The 15,711-nt window shown below is 39.8% G+C and overlaps 1 protein-coding gene across 1 annotated transcript in view; it reads left to right on the forward strand.

Annotated features, from left to right (window-relative positions):
• Positions 1–7,319: 7,319 nt before the first annotated feature.
• The window catches only part of CHST9 (carbohydrate (N-acetylgalactosamine 4-0) sulfotransferase 9), an 87,980-nt gene continuing 79,588 nt past the window's right edge, over positions 7,320–15,711 (forward strand). The window contains exon 1 of the mRNA XM_010006831.1: positions 7,320–7,419. Within this exon, the coding sequence (XP_010005133.1) occupies positions 7,320–7,419 (100 nt within the window). The remainder of the gene's footprint in view (positions 7,420–15,711) is intronic.

The following is a 15,711-nucleotide window of genomic DNA, read 5'->3' on the forward strand; positions in this document are numbered from 1 at the left end:
GAGGGCTTGTCTCCCGTGGGAGGGCGGAGGGGGGGTGGGGGGAGTGCGGGTCCTCCCGCCCTCCGGAGCGTCCCCAGAAGTTGAGGGGAGCGCTGAGCCCCCCGTGCGAGGCAGCGCCCCGCACACCCAGCAACTTTTCTGCTGACTCTCCGCACAGCTCTCCAGCCCTCAGCCCCCCCGTCCTCACACGGCGGAACCGGGAGCTCAGGGCACGTCTCCAAAGGAAGAGGCACGGGCTGGTGTTGCCTCTGCGTTTTTGGAGCAGCGGAGTGAGTGACTGGGGCAGGCTGCAGGTCTGCTTGGCGTGCTGATAGCAACACGTCGGTTCCCTGCAGTCAATAAACAAGATGGTGTAATTTCACCAATTTACAAAAGGCAAGGTCTTGCTTTGACACAGTCTTTTCCCTCATCCCCCCCATCCTTAAAGGGAGAAGAAAGTCCGCCCTGACTCCTGCCAGAAGATTTGCGATCCATCAAGTTGCTCTCTCATGAGCCCTGTTTCTGTGTAACTTCCCAAGTGCCGGGTGACTTTCATGGGACTGCTCGCTGACTTCAAGCAGTGCTTCAGGCAGGTAAGAGCTCAGCATGTCAAACCTGTCTTTGTCTGCGGTCCTGTCTGGGAGCTGCTATGAAGTGTAATGATGCTTTCTCCTTTTTAAAGTGAGACGTCCTGCAGCTGTCAAATGCAACCCTTGGTATTGAATATTCTGGTAAAACAGGTCGAGTTCCAAACCTGTTGCTTTCAGTACTGGAGTGTCTTCTCTGTTCTCTTTAACTAAGCAAAACTTTTCGTGATGCTGGTTGTTAACCTGCACGCTCATGGATCAGGCAACTCTGCATTTTTCTGTTATGAACACAAGCATAGCTTTTGTTTCTTTCTTTATAAAGAGTAATGATTAGAACGGCAGCTTTAAGTGGCTGAAGGTTGCTATGTGGATTAAACTAATATAGTCTGAAGTTCAATAGGATTTATGGTTGAGGAGCCAGACCAGGTAAGTGGTTGTGTTTAGTGCATGTTCACGGAAGCAGTGCAGGTGTTATGGGCTGCTTTCAGTCACCTCATAAGAGTTCCTGTGGAAAGACTTAACAGCATCAGAAAGCAGCATATGCTCCTTTGCTAAAATGAGTCTTGTTTACATCCACTTCTTCCTTAAGAGGAGTTTTTTCCTCTGGAAATATATTGAAAGGGTAATGAGAAACCAGTGACTTAAATAGATTGACATGGCCAAATCAAATGCAAACCATATTTTCTTTGCCACCTTATTGATTTTGTATAACATGTTGTGTGCTATAAAGTCCATTAATAGCAAAATATAAATGTTGTAACAGCGTTGTGGTCTGATATGTAACAAGAGAGAGAGAAGCAGAAAGATGTTAAATATGTGCAGCTTGTCTGGGTGGGAAGTTACTTTGGTGATGTTACTGTTCAGAATTTCCTGATTGCTCTTGAAATTCTAAATTTTTAAGCTTTTTTTTTTAAAGGAGCTCTATTGTTTCAGGATTATCAGTGGATGAGTGAAGGATGCTCACTTTGTTTAAACAGCTCTCTCCTTTGAAAATAGATCCCTATGTATTTCATTAAAATTTTTCAGTATTATTTTTGTCTTATGGAACTCTTAACAAAATTCTCCTAACTTGATTTGCAAGGCTGGCAGGTAGTAATCTTCTGTTATTGCCAGTGATAAAAGTTGTGCAGGCCAGATGGTGTCTTCACTTTCACTTTGACACAGTCTTGTTATAAGCAGCTCTTCAGGTGAAGAAGTTGCTGAGCTGTTGGAAGGACTGGCATAGCAACAGGCCTGCATAATGGGTGTCTCCCTCTTTGGCACCAGGCATTGAAATACTGTCACAGAGTGAAAGAGAAGCTCATCACTGCACTGTCCTGTACGATTGTTAAGGGTCCCCCACTCTAACCTCCACTAGTAGATTCATAGGAGAGCAAGGGCTGCATTGTGGGAATTTTGGTTTTGTTTTGTTTTGTTTTGTTTTCTTTGTTGTTTGTTTGTTGCTGTTGGGGTTTTTTTGTGGGCTTTTTGTTTGTTTGTTTTGTTTGTTTTTTCGTTTCTACAAACTTGCTCAGCAGCACTGAGTTTGATTATCTTGATCTGGATATGCACTTAATCCAAATTTCTGTAAGGACTTAGACATCACCTCACCATCATATTCAACATACCTTGCTGGAGAGAAAAAATGGCAAATACTACGTATTTATTCCAGCAACCATTGAAATAAACCAAAATGAAGAGCAGCACTACCTGAGAGGAGGAACTATGCGAGTGTTAAGAGCTGGAGCTGTGTCCTGCACTAGTTGTTAAGCCAGAAAGATGAGGTGTGGATGGTGGAAAGGTGATCCTGGAGATTCACCTATGCATGACGTAGGACACAGGCTAACAGATGAGAAGTGAGAAGAAGCCTTGCCTCCTTCCACTGACTGAGCTGAAGAAGGCTGGGCCAGCCTCCAGCAGGACATTCCTTGGTGCAAATTTCTTTTGCCGTGGTACTCGAGTGGAGGCCTCAGAAAATGTATTGCTTCTAGGGGTAAGGAAGGAAGAGAAAAACGTGTGATGTTGCAGCAGCTTGCTGTGTCCTTTTTCTCATTTTGCTTTCATTTATTTCATTGTGTCTAAGGAGATGCTGAGTGGGTGGGAATTTGTGGTAACCCACAGTAATATGAATCTTTGACCATTATAAAGAACATCTGTTTTTTTCATCAGTATTCTGCTGGCTAACCGCTCATCTTGATCATGTTTTTTTAAGGTGAAGGAAGAAAGGTGGGAGTGTTTGTAAGCAGTTTGATACAATCTAATGTTTTGCTTTTGTATGTTTTGCATTTTGGAACTAGGTGATGGTGAAGGTAATAGGACATCTTAAGTCAGGACATCTTAAAAGGACATCTTAAGTTAGTCAAACATACTGTGACCCTTGGTTTTGTGTGGTCTGGAATGGGAAGAAGTCAGGAATGGTAGCTGAGTGCTAGAGTTGTCTCTCCTCAGGTACAAGCAAATATTGCTTGCTGGGAGGAGAAAGGTGGATAATGCACTGAAATGAGTAATCATACCGAAAGTAGGAGATGCACTCTGCCCCATTTTTGGGTGGCTGTGCTATTCCAATTGCTTGTGTTGGCACTGTAGAGGAATGTGCTTCTTTGAGGTGGACCTGAAACACAAGTGGGGAATAATGTAAGGATTTTACATTAGTGGATTGTGGATTCCTGAAACTCTTACACTTGACAATGGAATTCAACAATTTGGCCTCAAAAGTAACTGATTATAAACTTGTCAAGTTTCTGCATTTTTTATGTAAAGAGGACTGTGTTGTCATCTAAGGCATGTAGTGTTTTTGTCTGCTTGAGTAAGTGTTTCTCCATTATGGATAAGAACAGTATATGGTATCTCTTTCCAGTACTCAAAGGGACTTGAACTTTCATAATGTGTGGGTCACTATCACATTTTTCCGGACAGGCTTATATTTAAGTGGTTGGGACATTGGGGTCCACACTTCCAAAAGAGATGGGGGGAAGCTGAGCTAAATAAAGTATCACATTCAGCATAGGTGAGAGGGACACAGCTGTTTCTTAGACTGTGTTAGTTTCCCTGTAGTTAACATTGTCTCCGGCAGCATGGTCAAGCTGTCACCCAGTAGAGCTGCGTTGCCCAGGACTGGGGGCAAGGGAAGATTTACAACTTAACTACAGATGCTGAACCTCCTTCTCAGTACAGCTGATCTCTTTTGAAAATACTTAGGTTGAAAGTAATTGCTTGTTGGCTCTTCCTTCACAGCCACAAGAGAGCATTCATCTTGATTAAAGAATATTTGCAGGTATTTCCTCTTTGCCAAGATGCTCAAGAGTGTTATCCATGACTGTTGCTTTTTAATACTAAAGTAGCAAATTTATCAGTGTTGTGTGGCCATTTTTCAAATTCTACTAGAAGACTCACAGACTTTTTTTAATGCCTTTATCATTTTTTCATATGCAGGTTACAAATCACTATCTTAAATAAATTAAACTACTTATTCAAGCTGAAAAACCTTTAAAATTCTTATGAGGTAGCAGAATAGCTTCAGATTTTTTATGAGTTTGATATATTTAAAGTCTAACCTGTGCTAAAATAGGTAGTCTTAATTTAAACCAGTATTACTCTTGTTTAAACTAGTCTTAAATCTTAACCAACACATAAACAAACAATACAGTTTCATATAAATTAAATTTAGATAAATTAAACTAATTGCAAGCATCATGAAAACCCCTGATAGAAAGATAATTGCAGTGACTGTGATGGTGAAGTAAATTGACTTTAGGGTGTGTTTGGTAGTTAAAAAAAGGCACCTGCAGAACTGCTCTTTCATTTTAGGAATTTCTGTTTACTCAAAACTGAAACTACCCTAGTAGAAAAACATCTGTTTTCTTATTCACAGATTAAATTGCTTGGAAATGCTCCTGATTTTACTGTGCATCTGAATGGTGAGAGTGCAGGGCTTGTAGATGGGTGGTCAAGGTCAGCTGAATATGCTATGCCATCATGTGTCATGAATGCACGTGATGGCTGACATTGCTAAAAGAAAAACCATAGGCACTATTCCTTGAATTAATCCTTTGTGGGCTGTAGTTTGATTAAACCATTGTTTCCTGACTTTCAAAGATCACCATTCCTTCTTTCTGGAGCAGTTTTTAGCTGGATGAGGTTTCTGAATGTTCCTGTGCGGGTGTGTAAGCCCTCGTGTTGGTGGCAAGAGCTGGGCAGCCAGGGACAATGCGAGCACGTGGCTGGAGAGGCAGTGCCAGCCTACACATCTCAGAAATGTTCACGGAGGTGTGGCATGAGATACTTTGCATTCAGCATCATCCCTGTGGCCCTAGAAAGCTTTTTTTGCCCATTCAAGGACATCGGTTTTCAGAAAGGAGGGCTGAAAATGCAAGAGTTTTGTATAGTCAGAAATTGAAACGAGTGACAAAACTTACTTGGAAGGATGCCACCATTCGTTGTGCATGTCTAGATTGGTCACTTTTTTATTATAAGGAAGTTACGAATTCCAAACAACTTTTCTGAAAGAAACTAATACCTGTTTTCTAGTACCTGAAACTTAATTTGTTTCTTTCAAATATACTAATTCAGACCTTCCTGTCTTATTTATTTGGCTTTTTTTTTTTTTTTTTCCCCCCCAGTGCAGATGTTGTCAATGTCCTGTTACATGAACAACACAGCTTTTGTCTGGGGGAAAACAGAAGGGGTTTGTATACGTTGGTCCTTGGCTCCTGAAGCATTACTTATGCTAGGAAGCTTCTGATACAGCAGAGTGATTGCTGAAGACATGCAAACAGTCTATTTGCTGCAGGACTGAAGTTGAGTTCAAAGACATAAGTAAACTTTTTTGGGTAGATAAGGAAGACTGCAAGTCTGGGAATGCTGAGGGTGCTGTCGGAAAAGGTGGAAGCAGTTACAGCTAAGGAAGGAGGTTCCACTACCCACACCCTTGCAAAAGACATTTCACTAAATTCTCCAAGCATTTTCCTTCCTTTTGGTCGATCTTCTCTGCTTCTTTCTAATCCTGTGCATCATTACAATAGCTGCAAACAGATACATGTATATAACGTATAGGAAATTCGATCACTGCAGAATCAAGGCAGAAAGAACTACATGGAATTAAAGCACATACTCATCTTCTGTGTTTCAGCTTTGAACCAGACACTTCATTATCCATACAAAAAAGATGCCAGGCAGAAGATTTACATTTGGTTAATATCTAGCTACCTGTCTTCTACAGAACAATTATAGATAAAATGATTGATGTTTAAACTCTGGTTTACATTGCAAGCAAGTTTGTGCATCAGAGAAGTGCATAGTTTTAATGGCACAGAATCAGAAAAAATCTTTAAAGTTCTGAACACAGGTTTGTTGATTTTGAAATCTTTGGGTTTGAAATCTTTTTCTCTTACTAATGTAGTTAGTTTGTTCATTCAACAGGTATTTTTAATGGGAGTTCCTGCTAAGCCTTATGTGTATGTGTATTTTTAGAAAATCAGCAATTATAGATATATCTGTGCTGAGTTATTTAAAAATACAAAGTTGTGGGACATGCAGTACTTGTAATTTTCCAAATAACTGTTAAACACCTTCATTTTCTTTGTTTGTTTGGATGCACATGTACTTTAGGCCTGTTCTTTTTAACAGATTTCTCTCTCAATTATATTTTCAGTAGGCTGTTTTCCTTTAAAAGCTTGAGTTTTTCTTTGCATTCTTTGTGGTAGTTTTCCAGACACTTCTATCAGATATGCAGTTACAAGGGTGTCCATTGTGTTGAATTTTAACACTCTCTCTTTTGCTGCACACACCAGTTGAAACAGCTGCTCCTCAGCCTTTAGTAACCAGCTTTCGAAGTCAATGTGTTCTGATTAAAGTTAAGGAGTTGTCTTTTTTATAACCCACAGAGTCTTCTTACATGCTTTTGCTATAAACTGAATTTTATGGCACCTTTGTGGCAGGTGCAGGGTATCAGGTAAATTACTTCCTTTTTCTGGGCCCTCTGCTATGCAATAAAGTAATCTTTCTGGTTTTACATTTGGTCTCATTTCGGTCCTGAACAAATCCTTTCTATGTTGCAAAACAGCAAAAAAAGACGATCCATTAATTTCCTTTCTGCTGCATTACTGATTGAGTCTTACGCTGACCTTCCTTAACCCTGCAAAACTCAACTTGGGTTCATGACTAAGGTTAAACATCAGCCTGTGAACTCCCCAAAGCCTAGGCTGAACTGATGTTGAGGTAGTGTAAGCAAAGTCTCTGTGTTGCAAGGTTGGCTGCAGGCATCCTTCCTCGAGAAGCACGGGCTCTGGGCTGCCCATCATGGGGACCTGGTAGCATTGGGTGCAGCCCAGCCTCCAGCTGCTGCTGGAGCTTCTCAGCTGGGATAGTTGACGGGCAGTGGTGCACTGGTGTGACTTGTGGGCACCTCGTCTGGGGCGTCACCTCCCTTCATTATGGCAGTGGGTGGCGTGTGGTTGTGTGGAGGTGGAATGGTCGCTGCAGCTACTTCAAGAAACACTTCAGCCTGGAACTCGTCCAGAGGTAGAAAGATCTTTGAGACCGTGACGAGAAATCTAAGCATTGGAAGTAATAGCTTGTGAGAGCTCCAGCTCATATATAGTGTGCTGTTAACACAGCTTCTGCTAAAGAATAAAAATGAGAACTAGCTCCATCTCTTGTTATTCCAGGTTGGTGTCTCAGGGAAAGACAGTGAAGAAGATGCAGGCATGCTGAAAACTTCAGAAAAGTGAGCCATGTGTCTTTCTGAAAGCTGAAGAGTAGCCCTCTAACAGGGCCATGAACCTAAGACAAGTCTTTGTGTCTGTACTGATGTTTGGAGTAGCTGGTCTACTCCTCTTCATGTATCTGCAAGCTTGGATTGAAGAACAACATACAGGTACAGTAGGCTTTCTTTCTTCTCTTTTTTTTTTTTTCTTTTTCCTGTTAATGTTAAGTGCATCAATTACTTAAAACATTACTGTAACGTCTATTCAATACACGTGGGCAATTGGAGAGTCCCCCCATTTGACCGAATGGCACTGAAAACAGACATTTTTTAATTGCTACACTTCATAAAAGCATTAAGAAATTTCTTGAGTCACATGAAAAAATGCCCCCAGCTACCTAATTGTATTTTATCAGCTTCATTTGCAAAAGCAAGTGTTGCAAAAGCATATTTTGCATGCATGAAGCCAAGCAAGTCTAGTTTAGAAATAATTGTATGCTGATTTTCTGTGGGTTTTGTATAGTTTATTTTGTGTAGCAAAGAAAATTTTTGAGAAGTACTTCTATGTCTAATAGACAAAAGTAGTATTCTAAGCAACAATGGTCATGTGGAATAATCCTGTTCCATTTGTTATTTATTTGAGGCAGAGTTAGTTACTGGACCTACAAGACTTTTTTATATATAACATCAGAGCCATATTGCAGCTTCTTGTAAATCTATGTTAGCATTGGTTTCAGATTCCTCTTCTGAGTGAATTTCTGTTCTCCGTTTTTTACCATATTTTGGTTTGCAGCACAGGTTGATCTATGTTGCTTTATGGATGAAACAAAACTAGGCTGTCTACCTCAACCTCTAGTGGATGCTCTGTCCACGGGACCAGTCTAGAGTTAGTCTGCACTAATCCCCTCACCCCAAAATGTGTATAGGGTGGATGTCAGTAAGGTTTTTAACACCCACTGTTTAGCTCTGCGGACCCACTTCTGTTGTGCCTTGTTACTTGATGGCATATCCTTGGTGTTAATTGTGCGTTTGTTTTGATTCAGGGGTTGATTTTTTTGTTAGATTGGTTAGGTTTGTTTTGGTTTTTTTTCTATTAACAATATGGAATGTTTCCAACTTGTTAAGAAGCCTTGACTTATGTCCTTTTATGTCTTTTTTGCTCAGCTTCCATTGCCTCTGTGAAAATCTTACTTTATAGTATGCTGATACCGTTGTGAAGAAATGCATCTGTAAAACCACATTAGCCTCATGGCTTTATTGATCTGCTGTATGAGCTGCAAGTCTCCGGCATGTTTTAGAGAGCAGTGATGAGGGGAGACCTGGTGCATTACTCCTGCAATTGTTTTACAATGACCTTGAGGGTTTTTTTCAACTAAGTGCAATTATCACAGAATTAATTTCAGCTTGTTAATGTTTCTGGGCTGGTCCAAGGTATTTACAAGCTTGTATTAATGACACTGTTAAAAGAGGTAGTACAGACTCCTGTCTGAGAGGTTCCCTTGTAATCAGCTGTTGGCACAAGGATGCTGGCAGTAACAAAGCTGTGGAGGGAGTTGTCCTTGAAAATCTCTGCTGTTGTCAGGAATGTTCAGGGTAGGTATCCTGGCTTTCAAGGTAGTTAAGGAATGTAGATGATAACTGTAGATTATTGATTTATTTACTTGCTGACATTCTTCACATTCCTTGCATCTTTTCTTGAGCTATAATTAACCCTTCTTTCCCCACAAGTTTACTTGCTGTTTCTTACTGTGGTTTTTTCACTCCTTTCTTCTGTCTGTATGTACCTATCATTAAAAAGAAACAAGAAAAATATAATAAAGGGGGAATTAGAACATACTGTGTTCTTTTGGTCAACCAGATGCCTTCTTTGAGGTTTTCTTTGATGTATTGCCATAATCTTCTTCAGAAGAGAGGCTTCTTACACACATTTCTGTGTGAAAACATTTCCATAATAAAATGGAAACTATTGGAGAATAACAGAATGGTTAGTGAGCTCAAAGTGTGACTAGTTTTGAGAGCCCTTTTATCTTCCTGAACTGCTGTTGTGATAGCACTTCAGCAAGATACAAAAAAAAAAAATGAATTTAGGCATTCTCTACAGTTGCTAGGTCATGCACACTGGGAAAAGGGTGGCCAAAAATCATCCTTTGGTCTCTGCTCTTGCCTCTTCTTCCAATATAAAATACGATAGCTCTCTAAATGTTATTTCAAACACCTGTATCTCCTCTAAACCTTCTACAGCTCAGTTCTCTAATGTTTCCCATCCGCAGTATGCTATTTAGGAGTTGATACAAAATGAAACATATTTACATGTTCACAATATACATTAGTGTGTGGGGGGGGGGTTTCCCCTTCTGATATTTTTTGTATCTCCGTGTGTAGTGCACCGTGGCTTTTTTGGGGATGAGCTGCATCTGGAGAATCCCAAATTGACAAGTATCTTTACAAGGATTTTGTGTGCTTCTTTAATGGTATCACTCATCACACCGCTGTAAGACAGCTAGCTGTAATCTGCAAGTGACTGAGCGAGTGATTTGACGTTCAGCTAAGAAATGGAAAGTGCGCCTCATGTTTCTCGACTGCCAAGCTATGAGCCTGTAGAGACAAGTGTTTGTTGTAGGCAGAACTATTTTTATCTTCCACAGTGCCCTGCTCAAGACTTAAAGCATTTGTGTTTGCATTTTGTTCCTGAAGGGTAGAAAGTTGGCTGTGTTTGAGTTTAGGAAAGTATCTGTTGTGCTCCAGTGAGGTGCTGCTGCTGCTGGCCACCCCATTCCTCTGAATGTCTGACTCAGAACCTTTATAAATCACAATCACTGGAAAAGACAGTACACGTTACTTGACTGGTCTTTGCAATGTTCACATTTGTTTCTCTCCTAGATGTAGTGCAAATTATTCCAAATCAGATGTAGCCTTTGTAGTGATTTGGAAAATTTTAATTGATTGTCCTGCTGTATTAAAGTCCAGGCTATTTGCATTCATGCTCACCATTTTCATTGCCACTTTTTCCGTTTCTTGCTGTTCTTAACTTTTCCCACTAGGGCTAATGCCACTTTTCTTTCATAGCTTGCCTTTTTTCTCTTTTTTCCTCCCTTCTTTTTGATTGCTCTTCACATCTCTGAGATCTCAACTGTGATTTCATTCCCCTTTTTGTCTTATTTTTCCTCTAGCCCTGATGTTCCAAAAGCATGTTTTTTCTTGTGATTTACTTTAGCAAACTAACCTCATCCCTCAAATTTATCCATCCCAGGAACACCTCCCCTAATCTTTCATTCTGTTTACTTCAGATGCACCTGCAGGCTTGGCAGCATCCAGCTGCCATTTCTCAGCACAGCTGTGTCTTCTGCTCCTTCCTGCTGTGCTTGGTCTCTTCAGATTCTTTCTCGTCACATTCGTCATCCCCGTATCTTAAAAAAAACATAAATCTTTCATTTAGAGATGTCTAAGAAACAGCTTCTAGCTACATGGTGGTCCTCTCTGATGGCTTTTCAGAGACATTAGCAGACTGAGAGAACCAGCAGGTTTCTGGGTTTGGCTCCATACATTGAGTATATAAAGACAAGATGACATATCCTTACTTGGACATAGCAGAGCCCTTGTGTTGAATGTCTGGAGTTCACCTCAGTGGAGTAGTGGGTAACAGACTTGTCAAGAACAGGCTGACATGAGTGTCTATACATGCAGACTTAATCTGGCTGAAAACTTAAATTTACATTGACATTGATAATGAAATATATACGGAGTACTTCAAGTGCTCCATGTATATGTATATATACTTATATATATAAATTCATGTACGTAAATGAAGCTTGATGTGAATTCAGCTAAATCCTTCAGCTTTATTTCACAGTTCTCCATAGGATCTTGCATTCTTCAGTGAAAGCATCAAGTATTGTGGTGTGATTAAAAAGCAATTTACTTATGACATGGTTAGTGATTTCCAGCCCTGATAATCTCATACAGGGGAAGCAGACTGCTGGGTCTCCCAGATGATGCTGAGTTTTATAACATGAATCATCTAAATTAGGGGGTGTGGGGTACAATGGGCACTTGAATTTCAATCCTGTTATGTGATGTGGATTGAAATATTAAGTTAGGGATTCTAATTTTATACTTTAAAACTCTTATTTTTGGGGGGCACTGATATGATTTAATGTGAATGATTACTACAAAAGAATTTGAGAATAACTTTGTGAATAGGTCTTTGTTGCAGTTTGTGTTTAGTTTTGTTTCCTCCTCTTAACATTTATGGAATTTCTTTTTTGTGAAGTATGCCTTGTAAGTTCATGATTGATGAAGGACTACTTCAGTGTTTCATGGGGTGCCATATGACCACTAATTAATGTGAAGGAGGCTACGCTGCCCCTGTCCTTCCATAGTTTTCTGTTCCCTAAAGTTGGGAGAGTCTGCCTCTTCTTTTTCTCAGCAGTTTTGCATCTTACCTTAAGGTTACTGGGGTTTTTCTACATGCTTTCTCCTTGCTTTGCAGGATACCAGTTTCAGTGCCCCATAGGTGCCCAAGAATCCTGTGTGTGTTCCTGCCCTTTTGTCTATCCAGCTCCTGAGTAGCTTCATCATGCAGACCCTATCTCCTTTCCTCAGGCCACAGCACTTGTTTTTGTGAAGAAGCAGAAGAAATATCATAAAAATTCAGATAAAAATCCCATTTTATTAAAAGATTTAAAATCTATAATATGGCAAGAGCTTCCTTAATTTAGTCTGCCACTGTGTGGCTATCTAGTACTACTCAGCATAAGAAGGTGGGCTTTTTCCCCAACTTTGCCAGACCTCATAATCCAAAGAAGTCTTTTGGGTCCTTTGTAACCTGGTGATATATTTTGAGTCCATGGAGCTTCTTCCTTGTCTTGACACTCTTAAGTAGCAAATGAATGTTTGCAAACACACAGTAGTATTTAGTTTTTTATGTTTGTGTGAGTTGATTTTTATCTAAATCTTGCCTAAGTGGGGCAACATTGATGTGGCCTTGAAGGCCTGTTCATATGTAATGGATTGCAAAGGCAACTGTTTACGTGGAAGTCATAGTCTTCCCAGACAGGCTTTAGTAAATACATTTATGTATTTGTAGAAAACAGGTTTGTAAATTAAATGAAAGGGCACCACTCAACAGTTATTAATAATTAACAATTTAGTTCTTTTAGCAACCTTGAAATATTTCTGTTGTCAAAAGTCCTGGGTAGTTTATGGGAGTATTTCTAGCTCTGCTGGAGAACACCACTTGTATGGCAGGCAAGTCTGGTTTACAATACTCAACTACTAACAAGGCTAAGTGTGTTTAGATTTTACCCTTCTTGTCAGAATATGCTGTCTTCTCTGTGTAAAGTGTTTTCGTTTCTTTGCTTTTGTAAAAATCTACCTCATTATTAGATTGAAGCACAAAAGAAGAATTCAATGGGATCAGTAAATACTGCTTGTTGAGCAGTTAGAGTGTTGTTGAAGTCATAGAAATATGACATTATTTTATTTGGTTAATTTCACCATATAAGATAAAATGGGTTTCCTTTTCTTCCCCCCTCTAAGTGGATGTCAGCTGTAAGGCACGAACAATTGTCTTTGCATAAAAAAAACCCAAAAAACGGGTAGAGATCGATACTTTGTCAAACCATATTGATCTAAAAACACAAGTAAAAGATAAATATAAGATAGGATGGTTTTCAGAGCTAGGAATTGTAGTCTGACTCTATCTTCAGCAATTGCAAAACCCAAAAGTTGTAAGAAAAAGAGGTTACAATTTCACGTTGCAGCATGTAGCATTTACGGCTGTGTTTATCCATTTATGAGGATGTTGAAGGACAGGGAACTCATGGAGAAAGTCCAGAGAGGGGCCATAAGGATGATACAAGGGCTGGAGCATCTCTCCTACGAGGCCAGGCTGAGAGAGTTGGGGTTGTTCAGCCTGGAGAAGAGCAGGCTACAGGGAGACCTTATAGTGGCCTTCCAGTACCTGCAGAGGCTACAGGAAATCTGGGGAGGGACTTTTTACAAGGGCTTGTGGTGATAGAACAAGGGATAATGGATCAAAACTGGAAGAGAGGAGATTTAGGTTAGACATTAGAAGGAAATTCTCCACTGGAGCAGGCTTCCCAGAGAAGTTGTGGAAGCCGCATCCCTGGAAGTGTTCAAGGCCAGGTTGGATGGAGCTCTGAGCAACCTGGTCTAGCAGGAGGTGTCCCTGCCCATGCAGGGGAGTTGGAACTCGATGATCTTTAAGGTCCCATCCAATGCAAACCGTTCTGTGATTCTATGATGTTCTTCCTAGGTCTGGCTGTTTAGCAGCACTCCATCTTGCATTTCATTCATTTTAGTTTTGTCATTCCAATAGCTAAATTGCATCTAATTTTAGAAATCCTCCTTTCTTAAAACAAATTCCTGAAATTACTGTCATGCTGTTTTGCTGAGGTTATTGTGGAAGAGTATTTCTGAGTTGGGTGTTGTGGTTTAGTCCTTTGGTATTTAGCTTCTGTGTTCCAGTGGTATAAAAGAAAAGAAATGGGATGAGTTTTTTTGGAGCTTCTTTCAGCTTTATATTCAGTAACATGTTTGAGCAGAGGCTGATGACACTTTTTAATATTATTGTGTGTAAGCTTTTGACAATCCACTCAACCTTTTTCATACCTAGACCACAGAGGTCTACTTTTAGAAAGGTGTAGTATCTATTCTTGTTTTACTGAGGACACCTGAACATAGTCCTTCTTACCCGTTTTCAAACAGGATTTTCAAAAGAGGCTTCTATAACTTTTTGTATCTATAGGTATATAACTGAATGAACTTCAAAATTTCTTCAGAATTTGTATTGTAACTAGTGCTGGAGGGGTTTTTTTATTGATATTGGAATACTTTAAAAGTGAGGTGTCCTCTTTCCTGGGAAGCCTGAGTGTCAGTCATGCTGTCTTCAAAATGCTTTTTTGAATTGGAAATGAAACACGCATAGGTAGTCTTCACACTGTTTTCCAGATCCCTGGAGCAGAACATCTAGATGATATTTGTAAATGTGATTTTACATGGAGCCCTGAGCAATCATTCTTTCTTCTTTCTGTTAAGTAGCTACACGTGAGATATTCAGCCTCTTTTTCATTTTCTAACAAGATGTGCTGTCATTGACTGAAGTGGTCAGTTCTCAGTTGTTGTCCACCAATATTGTTGCTTTGAATAACTTCCAGTTCATAGCACCTCTTCAGTTCTGCAATGTCCTTTCCTTAGAAGCTGATCATTCAGGCAATGAAGCCCTACAGTCTTGTCTCTTCAAGGTGATATGATGCGGTACTGATTAAGACACACAAACAGCATTAAAAAGCAAGAAGGCTGGAGATGTACTTTTTACTTGGCATGTCATCATTTAGAAGTAGTAGTAGAAAAACTTTGAGATGAAAGTCTCTCTGTTCCTGACTTGTTCCATTTTCCTTAAGCACTCTCAGAATACCAAGTGATTGCTGCTGGCGCACGTTTAAGGCTGCTTACCTTGGTGTCTGATGTTGCTCTGCTTTGATATGTTGCTTGATTACAAACAATCCTGTCCTGTTAGAGCGTGTGATGTGGTCTCCACAAAATCCCAAGGCAAACCTTTGATTTTTTTTATAGAATTAAATTAAAAACTCTGGTATTTGTTTTTAGTATGTGTATATGCATATATGTGTGCATGTACATTTAATATCCTCTTTATTTCCCTTCTTTGTGTGGGAGTAGGGACTGCTGGTGGGAGAATTATTTTAGACAGAAACCTATCTTCTCACTGCAGTCAGCTATTTGGATACACAGGGCTCAGTTTCTATCGAAGAATTGTTTTGGTGCTCAGTCTCAACAGCCTTTATTTCTGTCTTTTTACTTCCATTTTACTCATTTGATGTAAACAGGTTATTGCTGTAAATTAGGGATATTTCTTGATCATCTTGCAACATCTGTGAAATAAACATTTAAAGATTAGGAGACTAACAGGGTACAAGCAATGGGAGCCATTTCAATGTGCAAGGGACTAATGTCCTACAGGTGACATGTATGATTTAACTGGGAAAAAACATGACTGTTTCAGACAAAGGCTCAAGGAAGAGGAAAATCTCCTTTAACTTTCATTTTTTTTTAAACATGAAAAAATGGGGTTTATTTTTGGTTCTTTTGTACCTTAAAATGTAATCATTATTGCATGGCAGCATGGAGATTGACTGGGCTTTCAAGTTTGGGTCCCTGCTGCCTCATCCAACTGTCTCACTTTTTTGTTTGGGTTGTTTTGGTTTTTTTGTATTTACATTAATGGCATATTCAAAGAAATAGAATTTTTCTACATTTTTACAGTATTTCTGTGGAAGGCATTTCTTAACAGCTTCTTGAGCCTTGTGGCTATATCCATGGGAGTGAATGTTACTTTCTTCAGACACAAAGACAAGTTAGTTAGATACTGTCAAATGCTATGTTTAAAAAACAACGCGGGAGGGGGGGGTGGGGGGCGGGGGA

This window comes from Chaetura pelagica, unplaced genomic scaffold (genome assembly GCF_000747805.2).
Source record: "Chaetura pelagica isolate M959 unplaced genomic scaffold, ChaPel_1.0 scaffold109, whole genome shotgun sequence".
In the NCBI taxonomy this organism is placed as follows: Eukaryota; Metazoa; Chordata; class Aves; order Apodiformes; family Apodidae; genus Chaetura; species Chaetura pelagica.